The following is a 20,919-nucleotide window of genomic DNA, read 5'->3' on the forward strand; positions in this document are numbered from 1 at the left end:
GGTAAATTATAAATGCTTTAATCAATGTTGTTGGCTATAAGATGTTTAACCAATTTTTGTTCCCTGAGACATTTAAGCCTTAAATCTATTTTCTATCCATACTGTTCAGTTACTCTCTATTTAATTCAATTTCATCTTGGATTTTGGAAATGAAAGTCCTCAACTTTTCTTTTGTCATTCACAGACACACAGATCCAATCACTGAGTGGTTTAGTTTGGAGCATTTCATTCTATGTCCCAAGAGAGACAGCAGTCACATGATTACAAACATTCCCTTTATTATAATCCCAGAACTAAGCTTCAGCCTGAGAGGAAAAACAAATCTAACAGTGTAACAGTTCCATTCATCTGTAAGCTGTCAAATGCAGTAACAGAAATGACTCACAATTGATGATTAATGTGCTAATTTTGCTAATGTATATTAGCAATGTACCCTCCATGCAGGCATGCACACGCACACACACACAAATACACCACCTGGTCCTCCAAACCTTGATGACCTGCAGTGAAATCCACTGATTCGTGGATTTATAGGTCACACTATACAGCAGCCCTTTGGGATTTAATTCTGGATTATCTTTCTAATAAAGTAATATGTGTGGAGTTTGCATGTTCTCTATGTGCATGTGTGTTTTTTTTGTCACTCTGACTTCTTTCCAGATACTAAAACGATTTCATATCTGCTTTTACAGCTAAACAAAAGATAAGTGTTTGTATTTGCAGTAGCCTCTTTAATAGAAATATAAGTAGGCAAAGTGATTAGATGACCAAGAAATAGTTTATTGACAAATGAAAAATAGATTTATCTATCTCTTTGACCTGCTCTGTCCCTTTCACAAGGCTGTCACAGGGCTGCCAGAGCCTATACTGTTGCCAGCCTTTTGCAGTGTCACACAATCACACACCCATGCACACTCATAGTCACACCTAAATTTAGAGTAATCAATCAACAAATGAAGCATGTTTTGTACTGTGGGAGGAAGTCGGAGTACCCGGAGAACACACGCATGCACAAGGAACACATGTAAACTCCACACAGAAAGGTCCCAGGTGGGATTTGAACCAGGGCCTTCTCGCTGTGAGGCAAAAGCGCTAACCACTCCCCATCAGTGCATCCCCAAACGAAAACTAAATTAAATAATATGGAAATTTATATGTCTGCTTTATTTGACAAAAAAAAAATCAAGTCAGTCTTTATGGAATTATTATTTGCATGTCATGAATAAACCTTTAACACATCAAACAAATCTATCTTCCCTGAAACCATGATAAGTCAATGTTATTAATTATTAATTGTGAATTAATTGGTGTTTGTAAAAATAAATAATCTAAACTACACAATCAATCTAAAGTTAACCCAGATTTCCTTTCATTTAGTTGAGTTTACTGTTGTTGGAGAAGAAGAAAAAGCTTAGTGAGGAGAAACTGCAGGAAGTGTGCATGTCAGGATGAAAGTGGCTGAGTAGAGAAAAGCAGAAAGCTAGTTGCATGTGCAGAAGCAGCCAGCAGGGCACATTAGGCGTGGTCTTTGCATTTTTAAAAGGCTTTTTTCCCCATATTTAGTTTTCTGCATTCATCTTATCATGTTCTCATTTTTTAGTAGTGTTTTGGCACTGAAAATAGCATATATTCGTGCATGTTTTAGAAGGGCGTGTACGGTTCAAGAGAGAGTGAGTACACGGGGGGAGGGGAGATACGTGAACACCCTTCAAGGCTGATTCTCCTTTCTTTCTGTTTTTCTCCTTCCGCACTGCTCTTTCGTCTCCATAGCAACGTCACTTGCAGTAGCAGAAAAATGATGCACAGGCACAAATACATAAACACCCATTATCATGTCTGCAGACTGTGTAATGTCTATTTAGCATTTAAAATCAAAGTTATGTAAAACAATGCATCAATAAAAGATATTTGAAACCAAATTAAATTTTAGGTTATTGAATCTGATCAGATGTCAGTTACAGGCATCTAAAGACTCACACGTCTGTTCAGCAAAACAATTTATAGTTTACTGGATAGGGGAATATGCTGTCCTTCACTGCATGTGGATTAATCACAGTGAGAATGTAGAACTGTGACATCCACTATGACAGCAGTTCAGCTGTCAAACCCACTTTTTTCTGCTCTCACAACCCCCAAGAGAGTGTGACCTTTGCATTCTGCCATGCCAGACCCTCTGCACTCTGGTGAGCCTGTGCTATGAGGCTGTGCTGACGTGATTTGGATGACATTTCAGGTTTTTTTTTTGTTTGTTTGTTTTTTGTGTGGATTAGTGCTAATTAAGACACAAGAGGGCATTCTGTTATTTTTGTGCAATTCTGTCCAAAACTCACTGCCTTTAATTTGTGTGCAGGTGTTTTTCTGTCACTTTATTTCTCAGCTTGTCTTTGTTTCATATAACCTTTTCTTTGAGAAGCACTTGTCTTATGGCTTATGGAGAGTTTAGTTTTTATAAAGATGCAAAAAATCCTCAATACAGATAGAAATGCACAACAATGAACAAAAGGTTTGATTAAAAAAAAAAAAAGCTTGAAAAAAGTATCATACATTTTTTTCACTAAGAAATAGGGAAACTAGCAAACAAACTCTTTCTATAAAATGAACTGCACACATGATCTGCATTACTATGGTTGCAACTATTTATGTTCAAACACAGAGCAAAAAAAACAACTTTGTAAGATGATTCATGGGACATGCAGGGAGACAAGGAGTCAAAAAGAAGGCAGGGGAATCGAATAAGCTTCAGTGGTTAATCCAACTACTACTTAATCATTTATTGCCAAATCTGCACTTGTTTTTGGAATAAGTAGGACAGGGGCGGGTCCACGAAAACATGAGCCGGAACAAGATGAAAACCAGGACACAGCAATATGGAGCGTGCTTAAACACACAGAAGCACAGGCACATTCCAGAGTGTTACACTCACATTGCGTGCAACATCATTTTGGGAAAGTAACAGCCCTATGATGTCCAACAATGCAATTCATCTTCTGAGAAAAAAACAAATTAAAAAGATAAATTTGACGCTTCTTTAGCCTTAGAAGATATCAATCGATCATGAAGTGATATAGCATAGATCATTTGGCTTTTTCAAGAGTGTCATGTTTGATTTAAAATGTATCACAGCAGATATGAGATGCTTTAGGAACTGTCATCAGAAAGTGACAAGTGACAACCACAGCCAGTGTGGCTTTTGTGGACATACACAGCTGAATCATTGATGTGATTTACATGCAAGAGAAATAGAGGGGTGTGAGAAGAGACACAAAAGGCTGGATTTGATGTTTCCTGAACTGCTGAAAGTTTAGTTTTTAAACATGTACACCAGTTAAGAGCTTTGCAGTAGCAGTTGTTTCCTTATATTGTACATAAAGATTATTATCTGAAGTGGTCAATAAGAGGAGGATCCACACTGAGCTTTCGTAACAGTAATTGTAACAAAACATTTGACTGGACAGCTGGTGTCAGTAAGACTGTAATGCACACTCTGATTGGCTAAATATCATGCCTAGTGACAAAGGCAGAGTCCATCTGATAGATCCACTCTTTCACAGTGAGCACATATAATTGATTTACTATCTTCCTCTTGTATCCATGGAGATGCAGCCACCTCTGTCTGTGCCTTTCTCTACATCCAATTCTAGAAAACCCCACCGTATTAACACAATTCCCTTAATATTACTACTCATTTTTTAGAAGTCAAACTTTTAGCTTTACTAAAATAAGATTTGTAAAATTTTTGAATATTTATTTCATGACAATAAAATCCTTCCTACAATCACTCCGAATTCCTCTTTTATCTTTCACTTTCCAGGTGAAAAAAAAATCGTTTTTACTGAGATTAAGATCAAATCTAGTTACATAGTGAGACATGGATAACCCAGATTTGTCAAGCAAACAGCCCTCTGGGGAGGAGGCTTTTCACTCTGCATGGCTTAAATCAAGACTTGGAAATGGGACAGTACTTGCTATATATGGATCAATACTGATACCATAGGCTCAATAATGGTACTAGTCAGTACATTTCACAGACAAAGTGACAACATCGTAAATAAATGAATGTACTGACACACAAACACAGAGGAAGTAATGAGTAGTTCATGTGTTTCTCCACAAGAGGGAGCCTCCCTGTTCTCTCTTTGTTTTGCAAAGGAGCTTTTACATTTGAAGACGGATATGTGGATGCTAGAAACTGGCGAGAGGATTCTTTACAGCAGTAGAAATTGCATCAGTTAAATAGCAACATGAGCTGTCTGAGTATCTGCTGCACCGGTGCACTGTCTGCGGAAATGAAGACGGCATCTGTCTCTGATGGGAAAATAGATTAAATGGGCTGTATTTCTGCACACTCTTATCCAGCTGATACATATTAAAGCTGACAGGAAAAGATAACGAGAAGACTATGTCAGGTGGAGCTGAAAATTCTGGAAGACACACTCAAAAAAACAATATTTTCTGTTACTGATTGTTCATCTGAGTATACTATCTCACCAGAGACTCTTTAAATGCTTTTTTGTTTCACCTGTTAATGCAGTTTCCTGTGCAGCAGGAAGTCCTGAAGTGGATTGCAGGTAAAAGTCTGCTGTGCTGGGCATGACCCATTTCTATAAAAAAAAAAACAATGAATAATAGAAGAGAGTGCTGGCCTGCAGAGAGTTTTATGTCAGAAAAGGCTGAAATGTTCTTAGTTGGGATGTTTATGTGCTGTGTAACGATGGCCAGTTAAGAAATAATTAAAAGTTAATAAATCATTTAAGCCTGTGCTGCAGGTTTACAAGAATAGATCCGACATCTTCATCTCACCAGTATCCAAAAGATGTCAAATGGATGGGCTTTAGACAAAGAAGAAACATTTGATTTTATGGATGAGCTATTTTGGAGGGATTAATAACCACACATTAAAACTAAAAACATGCCTGCTTATTATTCTGTCATATGAAGTTTTGCCATTTGTTTTCTTTTTTGCAAAAATAATTGTGCATTGATTTAAACTCAAAAGGGTCAGTTTCTTTGTCAGTTTGTATATTGCTTGTTTTGTTTAGTTTTTCTCCTTTTTTCAATGTTCCTCATTTTTTGTGTCCAACAATGTATCGTTCAGTTCTATGTATATTTCTTACTGAAAGTATGAGTAAACTCCTGCAAACTCCTTGCAATTCATTACTTAATTTGCTTGTAAAAGAGTCAGCGAGTAAAACTTTAAATTATATAAAGTTGTAAAATGTTCAAATAGTTCTAATTTTAACAAAATAAATGGAGCTGAATCACTGAGTTAGGAGGAATTAAACTAAGCAAAAAAATATTTGACAAAAATGAAAATGGTGTAAATACCATGAGTACAAACTTTTAAGCATGCCATTGAAGAGTGAACGACAGTTTAGCTCACATTACATGCTTCTTTCTGTGAAAGCTTGACTGTTTGGCATCTTAGGAAGACTTTAACTAATCGCATTAGAGGAGCAACATCAGAATTAGATCATTTTCACACAGTGCAGAAGCCTTAATCCAAGTCAAATAAGCGCAGGGATTTCTTGCACTGAAATTATTCCATACTTAAACACGTGAAATAGCACAGATGCTCCATGGCCATTTCCTTTTCATTAAACATAGATTATTTAATACCTAGTGGGTATACAGTAGGAAAAGGATAAGGATGGTACATATGTCTTCTGGTAAACTATAAATATTACATATTCAAAGTTCCATATTAGGCAAGTTTGTCACAGGCTTTCTGATCTGCTTCCAGGTAAAGAAAGCAACTTAAGTTTTTTTTTTGTTGTTATTTTTTGTTTTTTGTTTGTTTAGTAACCAATATTGTTGTTAAATATCTGAAATTTTTAGATTTTAATGATAATTTGAAATGGTTTATTTTATTGAGCCTTAGAACTTTATAAATGCTGCTTTGCTTTGCTTTTATCCAGGCCAGATGCAACATTTTTAATCAACCTTGTTATGCACAAAACGTGTGGTTTAAGGGCCAGCACATGACACAGTCTCTGTAAAAATAAAAATAGTTACATTTACAGAAGTGAGATCTAAAGGTAATAAGTAGTGTTGCTTTGTAGTAACAAAAATCTGTTCAAGCATTGTGTTTGTTCTTTTTTTCTCCCACATTATCACTTTTCTTCTCACAACATGAAGCCTGCCTCCACAAAACTATTTTTCCCTACATCTCATCATGTAGGGAAATGTCTCATCATCCATATTGCTTTCCATCAGTTATAGAGTTCAGCAGCATTTTTAAAACAAATTAGTTTTATTGAAAGTGGGAGTAATCTGTTTGATGCCTGATTTTAAATCTCACTGCTCATCTGTCCAAAGCTTGTGAACGTCACACAGTAGCACATAATGGGATACACTGAAAATGATGCATCAAGACAAGGCCTGAAGGGCACACATGGCTATGCACACAGCATCGTGGCACTTTTTAATAAGCGTAATGACTAGCACAATTTGTATAACTCCCAAGTCAACAACATTTTATTTGTCTGAAAATAACTTCATTATTAAATCCATACTTAGTTAAAACACTGACAGATTTATTTATTTTTTTCTAAAGGAATCAAGTTTGTGAGCAAACTGTCATTTTGAAAAAGTTCCTTTATAATAAAAACAAAACAGCTCTATTTTTTTCTTTCTTTCTTTTTGATAAGAGGCTGTCACATTTTAATTTACTGTTTTACTATACATCTAAAGAACTTTCCTCTATTTTCATTTCTAGTCTTTTTTTAAACCTGCACAACTGCAAAAGGGTGACTACCAAGGCATGACAGCATAAACATCTGTTTAAGCAAACACATGACATGCAAGCAAACCAAGCAAGCCACAGTGACCGGAGAGAGTAGACAATTATTTGAAAATAAATAGAAAAAGAAAAAAAAACAGCTTGTAAGTCTTAACAATTTCCTCTCATTGCAGTTGCAGAAAGCGACAGGAGAGGGCATAAGAACAAGTCAGCCATAGGACGTCAGTATGTGTAGGAGGAAGAGAGGCATGAAGAAAATCAAAGAAAATAGGGGCTTTATCTGGAGAAAAGCCCGAAAAATGCAAAGATTAGGGACTGGATAACTGTAAATGTAAATGATTTAAAATGGTAAAACAGTATGTCCAAAACGAAATTGCGCGATAAAGAGAACAAAAGAGGAGAAAAAGAGGAGGAGGGGGGCTGAGCTATGAGTCAAGCGTTCAGCTCTAACACTCATGTTCCACACCCATACTTCCTTTGTTTTATTCATACTGTGCATCTACACGATCAGACTGCAGGACGCAGAGTGGGGGGATTCGCTCGTGCTCACGCAGCACAGCAAACACGCGCGTTTGCAACAGGGTGTCCTAAGCCATAAATCATGATACAATCATAGATAGAACAATATATTGCAACAATTCTGATTAATTCTTCGGACAAATGGTTCATCCTAAAAATAAACAGATCAGCTGCACAAAATGAGAAGCTACATGTGGGACGAGATGACTCACTCAATGTTCAGAACAGCTCACTGTTTCACATTCCAGAAAAAAAGGACCAGAAGGAGGCAAATGGTTTCTGTCCTAATAAATATGAAGACATTCTGAGCTCCAGGGGGATCAATCTCACTCCACGTGATTTCAGATACTCTCTGTGTGACATAACACACTGTTTATTCTTATTATTGGTGTTGTTTTTGTTATGAAAATTATTATTGGTAATATTATTATTATTATTATTAGCAGTAGTAGTGGTAGTAGTAGTAATAGTAGTAGTATCTTTTTATTCATGCCAAGTTCGAACTGAAAGTAAAAATTATTTAAACATGTCCAGTGAAAATTAGGCTTAAGTCTGGACGTTAGATAGACAATCATTAAAAAAAGAAAAATCACATCTAAGTAATGGTGATTTTGTTTTTGTGAAAATGGCGCATGATTCAAATATTTGCATTATTTTTATTATAAAGTTTAACAAAATAATATCACAAATTCTAATTTTCTTCATCCAAAAGGTATTTTGTAATTGGTCAAGTTGGTGCAGGTATTTAATATTATTAAATATTTTTTATTATCACCATTATCATCGTTATTATTATTATCATTAATATTATTACTGCATCTTTTTTAATAAATGGCTTGATTTTACTGTAATTTTATGATATTCTTAAATGCTTTGTCAATAATTCTGTTGTCGGTGTCTATGCCATCTATAGTGTTTCATTAACAACAACAACAAAAAAAACACAGAATAAAAACAATAACAAAAAGAAAAAAGAAAAAAACCTCTGTTTCAGAACTAAAACTGTCAGAACTGCAACTTTTGTTTCATCTTTCATTTGTTAATTTTAAATATCTGTTTCTAAACTCTTTACATATAGTGTGGTGATTTTATGTTAGCACTTAATCTTATTTACTATATATATATAAATTTTGTGTTTGGACGGCCCATTTTGTATCAATAAATATAAAATTTCAAATATTTAAAACACATTTACTGCATCTACCAAAAATAATAATAAATAAAATAAAAAAATATCCATCACTTTGCGAAGTAAACCACTTAAGCACACAAAGACCCCAGAGAATGTCAGAAAAACCACGGGAAGACCTTATTTGTTAAAAATAAGCAACAGATTGCCTAAAATTGCCAAAGGAGGATCAACAAGCAGAGAAACAGTCACAAGAGAAGATGAACCCTGCAGCTAGAGACTGTATATCTGTGACAGAGCATCTGATCCCAAGCCTTGCATGTGCAGAAATCAACACAACATCCAGTATTAATCAGGCAAGTATCTGGCATTTGTAACAGTTTACCCCATTTACCCCCACGGCGCACAGTGCAAACATACTGTGGCAGGAGGGCAATCCTCTTAGGAAGGCTTCACCAACTCTCTAAAGGGTCATCTCTGGATTTTCCTCACTTGTTTAGGCATTTTCTGTTTAGAAATCGTAAAAAAAAAGCTTTCACAGATTCCAGTTTACAGCAACAGCCAATTGTAGATTTCTCTGCATTTGTACTTAATGGCCCACAGTTTCACATGATGCTTCGTGCTGACCCATCAGTCAGTTCAATCCTCCAGGCCAGCCTTAATGACCTAAGCACAGCACCAGATGTTGTGTCTCTGTGAGCACTTTTACTAAACAACATCTGTTCTGAGTCCTGTTGATTAAGAAAAAAAACAAAAAAACAATATGTGCTTAAAGTAATTCAACAGAGCATTAAAGCACATTTTTATTTCATTATTATGAACATATTCTGATGATTATGTAAGTACCGTAACTAACAATTAGAAGGCAGAGACTAGATATTGATAAATGAAGCCTGGGCCATGAGCTCCTAATCTATGAAAGAGACAAAAAGTGACACTTCAATATTGGATTTGCAAAATACTTTCTTTAATGCAATTAAAAATAAATCAATTAATTAAATAAACATTCCTTGTTAACAAGAATCATCTACCAGTTAAGCTTAAAAAGAGCAGGTCCAGCAGGATATACAGCCATGAGTTAATGAACTGAGAAAGAAAAAAAAGGGATGGTTTATATAACAGTGGAAGAGAGAAAGGGTGAGGTCAGCCTGAATGTCACCCTGATTCAAGCACAACCGAGAGACAGCAAATTAATATTTCAAATGTGTTCCTGATTAAACATCTAACTAGCTTGGAGGATATGTTTGCACATTTCTTGTTCAAGGTGAAAGCTAAAGATTTCCCCCAGATCCTGAAATAAAATTCTGACATTCAGACTCAAGATATACCCCGCTAACTGAGACATAACTGTTTCACAAGAAAACTGTACGGAACGTGAGACTGTAATGTAGGCATCTGGCTTGTGGCTTCATCCAAAGTGACTCCCATGAAATGTTGTTACACACAAACACAGAAACACAGCATACATGTTGTTGTCAAAAACTCATCTCTTGTTTTGTTTCTTGAATGTTCTTTTTTGTAGTTTTGATGTTACATGGGTTGATAGTGTGCTTATGGATCACTGAAAGAAACAAAAAAAAAAAAGGGTGAGAGCAAGTAATTTTTTGAAAGTATTTCTGCTTTGTCTGGGGATAGTGTGCATGTGTCCCTTCTTAATGTCTCTGTGCTGGTCCCTGCATCAGCACCTTCTTAGTGCAGACATTCAGGTGATTTGGTGTTGTTAAATCAGGAGGTCGTTCTTGTGAATGTCAGCAGGCACGTGCACTACTGCAGTGCAGCATAGGAAGCCTTACGCTTCAAACCAAACAAAACAATACTTGCACCTGTGTTACTATTATTTTTTCAGTTAAATCAAATATTTTCTTTTTTAACACAATAAAATCAATAAGGGGTTATTTTGGTTAAAGTGATTTTATGGATAAGGAATGTTGAATTCAATAAATAATTTATGTAATTATGATTTAACAAGAAGATACTCAGCATAAATTCAAATAATGTCTGGCATCTGTTGCCCTCCGCTTTGGTTGCTAAAAGATTGTCACAAGTCTACAATGTTTGATATGGTAAAAACAAAACAAAAAAGTAAAAATAAAACTAGCATCAACCAACTGATTGCTATCATTATTTCCTCCATCTCCCTTTGTGAGAGTGCCTTTCAAAAAAGAGGGTTAGGTGTATGAGAGGAGTCTGCTGCAGCAAGTGTGAGCATGAGTGCATATGTGCGAAGACTGAAGATGGCTTTTTTTCTTGTACAGCACTGGGTGTGTGTGTATGTAAATTAGATTAGCATCACTGGTGCTGACCTCAGTGTGAATTGTGTCGTCCTCAAACAAAGCTGGAGCAATAAGAGAGAATTTGCCCTACTGACACAGCGGCACCCACACTGCACCCACACTCACAACCCTGCAGGCACGAGGCACAGCCCCACTGAGCTAAAATGCATGTGGTGGATCGAGAGGCGAGCAAATGGAGACAGGGAGAGGATGTCTGCAAAGGGCAGCACATGCAAAAGGAAAGGAAAGGCAGATGCATGAAAGTGAGAAAAGGAGGCCAAGTGGGGGAAGGGGGAGGAGATGGCTGGTGAAAGGAAAAGCTGAGACTGAAATCAGAATGGCGGGAAAGGAAGGGTAAGCAGAGAAGCTGGAGAAACTGGGATTTACACAGCACAGAAAGATGAACAAAGGACATACGTGGAACAGCAGGTGCTATACGAGCAAAATATGGCACAGTAGCCTGCAATAACTATAAAGGTCAGTATCTTACAAACTGAAAAATGTTTGAAATACAAATACACTCTGAAAAAAGAGAAAAAGCTGGTTGTAAATATGAGCAAAACATTCAGTTTAAAAGAGGAAGGGGAAAAAATGTTCAATGGAGAGCTGAAGTCTAGTTGTATATGTCAATCTAAAAGCATCTGCAGACAAAAAACAATTACTAAAAGCTTATTTGGAAAGTTTGGCATATTTATCAAATGCTTTTAATTAAAATTGTTGTTTTAGTCTCCCATTTATTTACAAAAATATTATCCTCAGAAAAAGAAAGCTTTTGCTCAAAGGCGCTGTCTGGGCTTTTTAAGGATTTGCTCAAATACAAATCATGTATAAATCTGGATTATTCATTTACAGCAGCAAGAAGAGTAATTCATGACACCTATAGAAAAAGTAAAGCCTGAAACCTATTTTGGCCAATATCAGCAATTAAGTATAATATACAATTTGTAGATCTAGTCTGACTCGTTTAAGAAAACTTGTTTAAGACAGCAAACCGCTTCTCTGCTTCTTGAGCTACAGATACTCCGCACTAATGAGGGTCAAGGAGGCAGAAAGATGCAGCAGAACATGAGACCTATGCCAGAAATAACACCAAAAGTCTTATTTAAATATTAAAATGGAAAATTAAAACCCATGAAAGCATCAGATTCTTTCCAGCACTTACAATACTGTTTCATTATGAACCACAGTGAATAAGCTAAAATGAATCTTTAACAGAAAATACCTTGATAAAATCAAAACATCATTCTTACATTCTTCTTATAGTACTAAACCTTTGATTTTGGTCAAAAATTGTCATGAGGCGATAATAAGTACATTTTGAAATCCTATATATCCTGTTTTCATTCATTTTTTCAGTAAATTAAAAAAATCTCACATAGGGTATGAAGAGTAGAACAGAAATGGAGTTTAGACTCTTAACAAATCTGCTTAGACAGCAAAGACACACATAAACATCACAGTATTGCCCAGAAGAGTGTATAAAATAAGTCTATAGCATTGTTGTCAATTGTACTGGGCACAAACGTAATTTAGTCTTCTTATCTGTTTGTTTTATCAAATTTGTACTTTGAAAATAAAAGAGTAGTATCAGAAAAAAAGCATTTTAACTGAGAAACAGTGAGAGCCTGTGAGCTTAAAATGTAATTGTTAGCTTCATGAAAGGTGTTCATATTTAATCACGTCTTCTGTGGGCATCTGCTGTCCAGGCACAGCTAAGTGCTGCTGCTGTGACATACTGAATAAGCAACATGTATGCTTTTTTCTGTCACTCGCACACAAGCATAAACACATTAACATCAATAAACACACATAGACCCACACTTGTTTATGTGTATTTATGGAAGGGACTAGGACAAAGGAAGTGGTAAAATGCTGCAATAATCCTTTCAGCCTAGACTTCATGAAACTCTGACTGTGCTCAACCTTCCCCTCCCTGTATGTAAGCTCCACTCAGACTGTAATTTATATTTCATGCTGCTCTGTCTTTAAATATGTCCTTCGTTTTCAGCTTCATTGTCTTGCAACTAAAATCACACAGTGTACTTCTGGCTCTTTTTTTTGCTGGCAAATCTACAGATGACCCAGATGTTTGAGGAGGAAAAAATTACCCCCATCAGTATATAGATTTAATTAAAAGCTTAGCCATTTCCAAATTCATCACTATGTTCATGCATTCACCATCTGGTTTTAAATGTTCATTTCATCAAAGTAGGCCACGTGTTTTCCCCTAAATAAAGGTTTTATGATTACGGGCATGATATTTCTGCAGATGAGCTTTAGCAAAGGCGCGTCCCTTCCCCCTCTTTTTCTCTTTCATCCCTCCCTTTCACTGCTGTTGCTAAGATCCGCGTCAGCACACTAGTCTGTGGAAACCAGTAGACTCCAAGAGGAGGATCACCCAGTTTGTTGCTATGGGCAACAAACAAATTTCAAGATGGAATCAGCTAAGAAGTCTAGCATACATACTTTCATTCACATGGGATAAAAAATGACCTATTTCTTTGTCAGTCAAAAGGGATTGTGTGCTCTGAAGCCTGTGGATTTTGTTTCTCATAGCTTGCAGAGCACATGCTTGATTGCAACCTCTATAAATTAATTTGTTTTTTAGGTCCTGGTCCAACATGCCAATGATCTGATCACTTTTAAATACATTTACAGCTTATTTTTTCTTCCTGCAATGAATGCTGAGGCAAAATATTATAACGCTACCTGAATGGCTGCACATTGTGATTCACTCCACACACGCCTCAGGCTCTCTCTGACCCGCTCCCTTCTTCAGCCATTCACAGTCCAGTGAATGTCTTCCAACTGCATCAGCATGCAGAGATCTCAAGCAAGTACTTTAATAAGGGAATGATTATGCATGCATTAATATTAACTCTGGCAGGTTTGACAGGAGCAAAATTTCAACAACAAAAAAAGGTAAATCAAGAAAATGACCTAATAAAAAGGAAATAAAATAAAAATAAAACATAAAAAAGTATAAATAAAATACATGAAACAAAAAAAGATAAAACGAATGTAATATTTAAAGAATATATTAACATAAAAAGTGAACAGTCAGGGTTGGGGCTAATAACCAGATCTCAATTGATGCGTGTGTAAATATTAATGCAATCTGGCCTCAAACTAAGCTTAGATGCAACTTATTTCTAAAAGTCGACAAGAATGTATGTGAATAAAAATACAGGCACCATAGCAGCTTCTTCAAGTTCCTAAAATAATTTTCAAAGTATTTGTTTTTGGTTTCATATCCTATCAGCAAAGCACTAAAGAAGTATCTCAGTGTGAACGACAGATTTTTTTTAAAATGCTTTTTAAATATATATAGAGGCTCCCCTTCTCACCATCCACGAATGGTCCAGAGGCCTGGAAGCTTGAGGATCCAATGTGCATATATTAAAAGATGTGCTCTCTCCCCACCATTTTGTTGTTGTTCAAATGTTCCCCTGAACATCATATCATTTGATATAAGAAACATTTCTTACCTCCTCACAAAATTTTCTTCTATCTGGAAGAACAAGTGTGTTTGCATGACTTCCAGAAACTATAGTAGATCCAACACTCATTCTGGGTCCCACTAACATGTAGCGTTTGTCTCCAGATCTGTACTGGATGCTGTGACACAGTGTTCCATCATAATTGGGCTCTGGCAGATATTTGGAAGTATAGTCTGTGGACTTGGAGCACTGCATTGCAATCAGCACGATGATGCTGATGAGAAAAAGCAGGGAAACGGAGCCCAAAGTGATGATGAGGTAAAAAGTCACCTGACTGTCCTCATCCTCCGCTGCTGCACTTTGAACATCAGAAGCTGCAAAAGCCTCTTTGGGCTCCACAAGTTTGACAATGACAGTAGCTGTTGCTGAGAGGGAAACGTTGCCATTGTCTTTGACCAGGATGAGCAGTTTGTGTTCAGCCTCGTCTGTCTCTGTGAACGAGCGGAGAGTTCGGATCTGTCCTGTATAGCGGTCCAAAGCAAAGAGACTGTGGTCAGTCACTTGCTGCAGTGAGAACAGCAGCCAGCCGTTATATCCTATATCAGCGTCATAGGCTCGGACTTTAGTCACCAAGTGTCCTGCGTTCACGTTGCGGGGAATCTCCTCCACCCCTTCAGCAGAACCGTTGGAGCTGACTGGATACAGGATGACTGGAGCGTTGTCGTTCTGATCCAGAATGAACACGTTCACTGTCACGTTGCTGCTCAGAGGCGGACTTCCTGAATCTGTGGCAACAACATGGAACTGGAACGTTTTTACACTTTCATAGTCAAAGCTTTTCATAGCTACAACTTCTCCACTTTCAGAATTAATGCTCAGAAATGAAGCTAGTTTTGTGTATTCATTCTCAAGTTTCGCCATAGAAAATGACAGAACAGCATTATTCCCTTCATCATAGTCATGAGCACTAACAGAAAAAAGAGGAACTCCAACAGCATTGTTTTCAGCCATATAGAACATAAAAGGATTTGATGGAAACTTTGGACTATTATCGTTAACATCTGAGACTCTCACATTTAATGTTAATTGAGATGACAAAGGTGTTTCAGCAGCATCTTTTGCAACTATTGTTAAGGTGTAGCTTGCCTGATGTTCTCTATCCAGGAAAGACTTCGTAATTATGGAATACATATTCTCTTGTGACGAAGGAGTTAATGTAAAAGGTGCCTCTTCAGTTATGGAGCAGATTACTTTTCCATTCGCACCTGAATCTCTATCTGTAACACTTAACAGTGCGACTGTTCTACCAGGTTTAGAGTCTTCGGGAACAGCATTTGATAAAGATGTCACCTCAATCTCAGGTGCATTATCATTTAGATCAGCAATAGTTATCATGACACTTTTTTCTGTTGCTAACGGAACCAATCCTTTATCAGAGGCTTTGATGTCAATCTCATATTTGTCTTTTTCTTCAAAATCTATGAGTCCTTTCACGGTTATAACTCCTGTTTTAGCATCAATTTCAAAAAGTTTGCGTATTTTATTATTCACATTATTCCCAAAGGAATAAACCACCTCTCCGTTTAAACCATCATCTGAATCTGTGGCGTTCATTTGAATAACACTTGTCCCAACAGGCGAATTTTCCTCTAGCACAGCACTATATGAATCTTTGACAAAAACTGGCATATTATCGTTAATATCTAAAACATTTATAATAATTGTCATCGTTCCTGATCTCGCAGGCTTTCCGCCATCAACAGCCGTAAGGCGCAAAATGTGATGACGTGCAGCTTCTTTGTCCAGCGGTTTCTGCAAATACAAAATAGGGATTTTACCATCATCTCCTCTGTCTTTGACCTCCAAGCGAAAATGATCATTCTGACTGAGCTTGTAATTCTGAACAGAATTTACACCGCTGTCAGGATCAGCGGCCGCTTGGAGCTGGAATCGCGCTCCGGGTAAAGCAGATTCAGAAATCTCTAGCTGCGTCTCGTTGTCGGGGAAGGTGGGTGAGTGGTCGTTCACATCCAGAACCTCAACACTGACATAGTGGACCTCCAAGGGATTCTCCAGCACCGTCTTTATGTTGATAATGCAGTTGGTGACGCCTTCACACACCTCCTCTCGGTCTATTTTGCGGTGAACGGTTAAGACTCCATTACTGTTGAGTTCAAAGAGGCGTACGGCAGATCCCGAGACAATGCGAAAGCCTCGGGTTTCCAGAGCACTGCGATCCAGCCCGACATCTTTAGCGATATTCCCAACAACAGCCCCCACCGTGAGCTCCTCGGGAATTGCGTATCGCAGTTGTGCCAAAGAGGAATTTAAAGAAAGACCCAGATAAACTAGGAGCATGGACAGGAGCTCAGACCACTTCACGTGTCCTCCTCGTGCCATAGTCAACTCGAAGGAAAATAAAAAATAGGATTTGTAAGATACAAAATTGTCCTTATGTTCGCTTTTTCAAGAGAACATAATTAGAATAAAAAATAGCTGCGCGCAACGATGCCGATGACAGCTCTGCAAAAAACAATGGATTTGAAGCCATCGCCCCACAACGTCATACAACCAATAAGAAAAGCCTATCTAAGCGAGAGTCCTCCACTTTTACATCCAGTGACACCATGCGAGCTGCTGTTACAGTACAGATGCATCGTCAACAAGGTGGAACTAGAAGAGATCTCCTGTTTTGTGGCCGGTTCCACGTTTCACTGCCACGCAACATATTGACAAAAAGTGAAAAAAGCCAATAATCGAGAAGCTCATAAAAGGAATAGAAAAAGAAACATAAAACTAAACAACTATGTTATTATATTTTCCGCTATGCCAATCCTCACATGTCCAAGAAAGTGGACGATAATAGACTCGGTCAGTCACTGTACTAGTGTATTCCCCTATTTTGAAGGGTGAAACATTGTTTATGTTTGTTTGCATAATCACGTTTTCCACATACATTGTGAACGTGGATGTATATACAAATAAATATACAATGTCCTAAATTTGTGCTCGCGCTTGAGTGTCCCCCGGAGTCCCTGTGCGTGTGTACATGCGAATTTGTTGCTTTTTGATTTTTATTGTGTCCTTATTTTTGCTTAAAATACATTTTGTGGACAAGGGTACTTTATGAAAAAAAAAGAAAAACTGAAAACCTGCAAGTATATTTTTTAATAAATTGCAGAAATGAAAAAAATAAAATGCTAATTCCTTTTTTGAGTTACTCCTAATCCTAAAATATAATTTCTTAAAACATTTTCGATTTATTAAGTTTCAGAAGTATGTTTGTAAATGCTTACAAGCTTTTCCATTATATCAGACCCCTGACCAATAGATCCCCACAACTATCTAAACAATCAAAAAATGCAGGGGTATATTTTAAAAAGTGTCAATTCATGTGACTGTCGATGTTTTCTAACATTTCCTTCTTTTTCAATTAAATACAATCAATCAAGTCTCAAAAACTTCAGTCACAAACAATAAATTTTAGACTGACTTTCGCTTCCTTTTTCAGAACCATGGACAGCATAATACCGAAAGTGCTTTTGGAAAGACTTTCAAGGACTACATCAGACAACTCACTAATTCTAAATCGACACCAGTATCTCAATAATCCAAATATGTGAAGAAATATTCTAAGTGTAATTTTATGTGTGTGGTAAAGGCTATTTGACAAAAAAAAAAAAAAAAAAAAAAAGAACTCAAAAAAATGAAAGATTCTGGACTAACGTTTCCTTCCATTTTTGGCACTATGGACAGCAAATGAAAAAAATATGATAATTATATTCACAGCAAACAAATGCAAGCTTTTCTCCCTAAATATTTTTTGAAGGAGAGGGCACCACCACATACATGTTTAAGAAATTAAAAACATAAATATTTGCAGTGTTATGAACAAGTTTAATAACCCATATTTATCCTAAGCTTGATAAAATGGAAACAAAATATTACATAATTTAACTTTATTACCACAAAACTCAGAAGCACCAGTAATCTAAAGAGAAGAAAAGGAACTATACATTAAAAATGCTAAAAAGTAGAAAGTAATGGGCAGCAAAAGTAGCTAAACTACATACCTAAATGAGTGAAAATTTACAATCAAAGCACAAGGACACATAAAAAACTACTTCCAATAAATAAATAAAAAAGGTTTTAGATTTTAAGTTTTAAATTGTTTTACCTCATCAGATGTCCTTCTGTCAGGGAGCACAAGTGTGTTTGCATGACTTCCAGGAACTATAGTAGATCCAACACTCATTCTGGGTCCCACTAACATGTAGCGTTTGTCTCCAGATCTGTACTGGATGCTGTGACACAGTGTTCCATCATAATTGGGCTCTGGCAGATATTTGGAAGTATAGTCTGTGGACTTGGAGCACTGCATTGCAATCAGCACAATGATGCTGATGAGAAAAAGCAGGGAAACGGAGCCCAAAGTGATGATGAGGTAAAAAGTCACGTGACTGTCCTCATCCTCCGCTGCTGCACTTTGAACATCAGAAGCTGCAAAAGCCTCTTTGGGCTCCACAAGTTTGACAATGACAGTAGCTGTTGCTGAGAGGGAAACGTTGCCATTGTCTTTGACCAGGATGATCAGTTTGTGTTCAGCCTCGTCTGTCTCTGTGAACGAGCGGAGAGTTCGGATCTGTCCTGTATAGCGGTCCAAAGCAAAGAGACTGTGGTCAGTCACTTGCTGCAGTGAGAACAGCAGCCAGCCGTTATATCCTATATCAGCGTCATAGGCTCGGACTTTAGTCACCAAGTGTCCTGCGTTCACGTTGCGGGGAATCTCCTCCACCCCTTCAGCAGAACCGTTGGAGCTGACTGGATACAGGATGACTGGAGCGTTGTCGTTCTGATCCAGAATGAACACGTTCACTGTCACGTTGCTGCTCAGAGGCGGACTTCCTGAATCTGTGGCAACAACATGGAACTGGAACGTTTTTACACTTTCAAAATCAAAGTTTTTTAGAGTAGAGATAGCTCCTGTTTCAGAGTCAATGTTTAAAAATGAAACAATTCCCTTGTCTTTGTTTTTTTCCAAATTATACAAAATAAGTGCATTGTCACCCTCATCATTATCTGTTGCCCTGACTGAAAATAGAGGGGCATCAATTTGATTATTTTCAATTAAATAAAAAGTTTGTGGACCAACAAGAAACTCAGGTTTGTTGTCATTCACATCTGAAACCACAACTGTGATTGTTTTTTGTGATGAAAGTGGTGGAACGCCAGCATCTTTTGCAATTACTGTTAATGCATACAGAGATTTTGTTTCTCTATCTAGTGGTGAGGTGGTTACTATAGCATACATATTGTTCTGTAGCGACGGATATATAGAAAAAGGAGCATCATCAGAAAGAAAGCAAGATACCTTTCCATTTGAACCCGAGTCAAGATCACTGACACTGATTAAACCAACTGTAGTTTCAATTTTACAGTCCTCTGGGACTGATTCAGAAAAGGATGTGACTTCAATTTTGGGGATATTATCGTTTAAGTCAACAATTTTTATTGTAACAATTTTGTCCACGAATAAAGGCACAGGGCCTTTGTCTGTTGCTCGAACATCAATTTCAAAATTTTTAGTTTGTTCATAATCAATTTCTCCAATCACTTTAATTTCACCAGTCTGTGAGTCTATACTGAACAGATTTTTCAGACTGACGTCCACCTCTTTACCAAACGAGTAAACAATTTCCCCGTTTGTGCCCTCATCCAAATCAGTGGCGTTAATTTGAACAACAACTGTTCCAGGGGGCACATTTTCATTCAGCGTGACACGATATGCATCTTGGGTAAAAACTGGGGAATTGTCGTTAACATCAAGTACTTCAATCAGTAGTTCAATTGTGCCAGACTTCGCTGGCCTCCCGCCATCTATAGCTTTTAGCAAAAGCTTATGTTTCCCGACAGTCTCTCTGTCTAATTTCTTCTGTAAAACCAGGAACGGGGTCTTGCGGTCCTCGCCCCTCTCCTCAACTTCTAATCGAAATAGATAATTTTGACTTAGTTTATACTGCTGAATGGAAAACTGAAGACCGTCTGCGTCACGTGCGGGCTGGAGCTGAAATCTCGCTCCCGGCAATGCCGATTCAAATATTTCAAGCCGCTTTTCTCTCTCAGAGAAGCTCGGGGAGTGGTCGTTCACGTCCAGCACCTCTATGCCCACGTAATGAATTTCCAGGGGTTTTTGAAGCACTGTTTTCAGATTTATTACACAAGTGCTGCTGCGCTCACAGATCTCCTCCCTGTCTACGTTCCTTCTGACATACAGGAAACCGTCGTCCTCGTTAAAGCGGAAAAGAGGTTCAATGGAGCTGTCAATGATGCGATATCCCCTGGCTTTCAGGTCATTTTTATCAATGCCCAGGTCCTTCGCTATATTTCCAACAACAGTCCCTTCATTTACCTCCTCCGAGATGGAATATCTGATCTGAGCCGCAGTTTCCCCCAAGAACGTCCCCAAAGCCACCGCAAAAACCAGGCATCCCCACCACCTGAACAGGCGCCTTCTTTGTTCCATGTCCGACAGGAAATAATAAAAACAAGGAAGGAAGATATATCAAATGTGTTTCAAAAAAATGTATTCCTCTGTAGATCGAAATCCGTCACGGTCACGTCGCAAAAGCAATCAAAAAGCTCCGGTTTCATGTTCAAGTCCGAACCGCTACATGACAAAATACAACTGTGTGTCCGTTGGTAGAAAGAAGAAAAAAAAGGCTTAGACGTTGTTTGTACGACACTGACACCATGCGAATCATCGTGTTATTGTAGTTTCTGATGAGTAAATATGGAAATATCCACCAATCCTTTTGTTTC

At 37.5% G+C, this 20,919-nt stretch overlaps 1 protein-coding gene across 26 annotated transcripts in view; it reads right to left on the minus strand.

The window, feature by feature from the left end:
- The window catches only part of LOC101161365 (protocadherin alpha-C2), a 177,133-nt gene that overhangs the window by 84,948 nt on the left and 71,266 nt on the right, over positions 1 to 20,919 (minus strand). For 2 of the 26 annotated variants that reach the window (XM_078954206.1, XM_078954200.1), the window contains exon 1: positions 18,278 to 20,780. The exons of 21 other annotated variants lie outside the window; for them this stretch is intronic. In XM_078954206.1, coding sequence (XP_078810332.1) covers positions 18,278 to 20,623 — 2,346 coding nt within the window. In that variant the 5' untranslated portion in view covers positions 20,624 to 20,780. Of the gene's footprint in view, positions 1 to 9,332; positions 9,949 to 14,148; positions 16,644 to 18,277; positions 20,781 to 20,919 lie in introns of those variants that run through there. 3 more of the 26 variants (XM_078954207.1, XM_078954211.1, XM_023959174.2) reach the window with 3 other exon arrangements.

Source organism: Oryzias latipes, chromosome 10 (genome assembly GCF_053564925.1).
Source record: "Oryzias latipes strain Hd-rR chromosome 10, Olatipes_Hd-rR_3.1".
Classification (NCBI taxonomy): Eukaryota; Metazoa; Chordata; class Actinopteri; order Beloniformes; family Adrianichthyidae; genus Oryzias; species Oryzias latipes.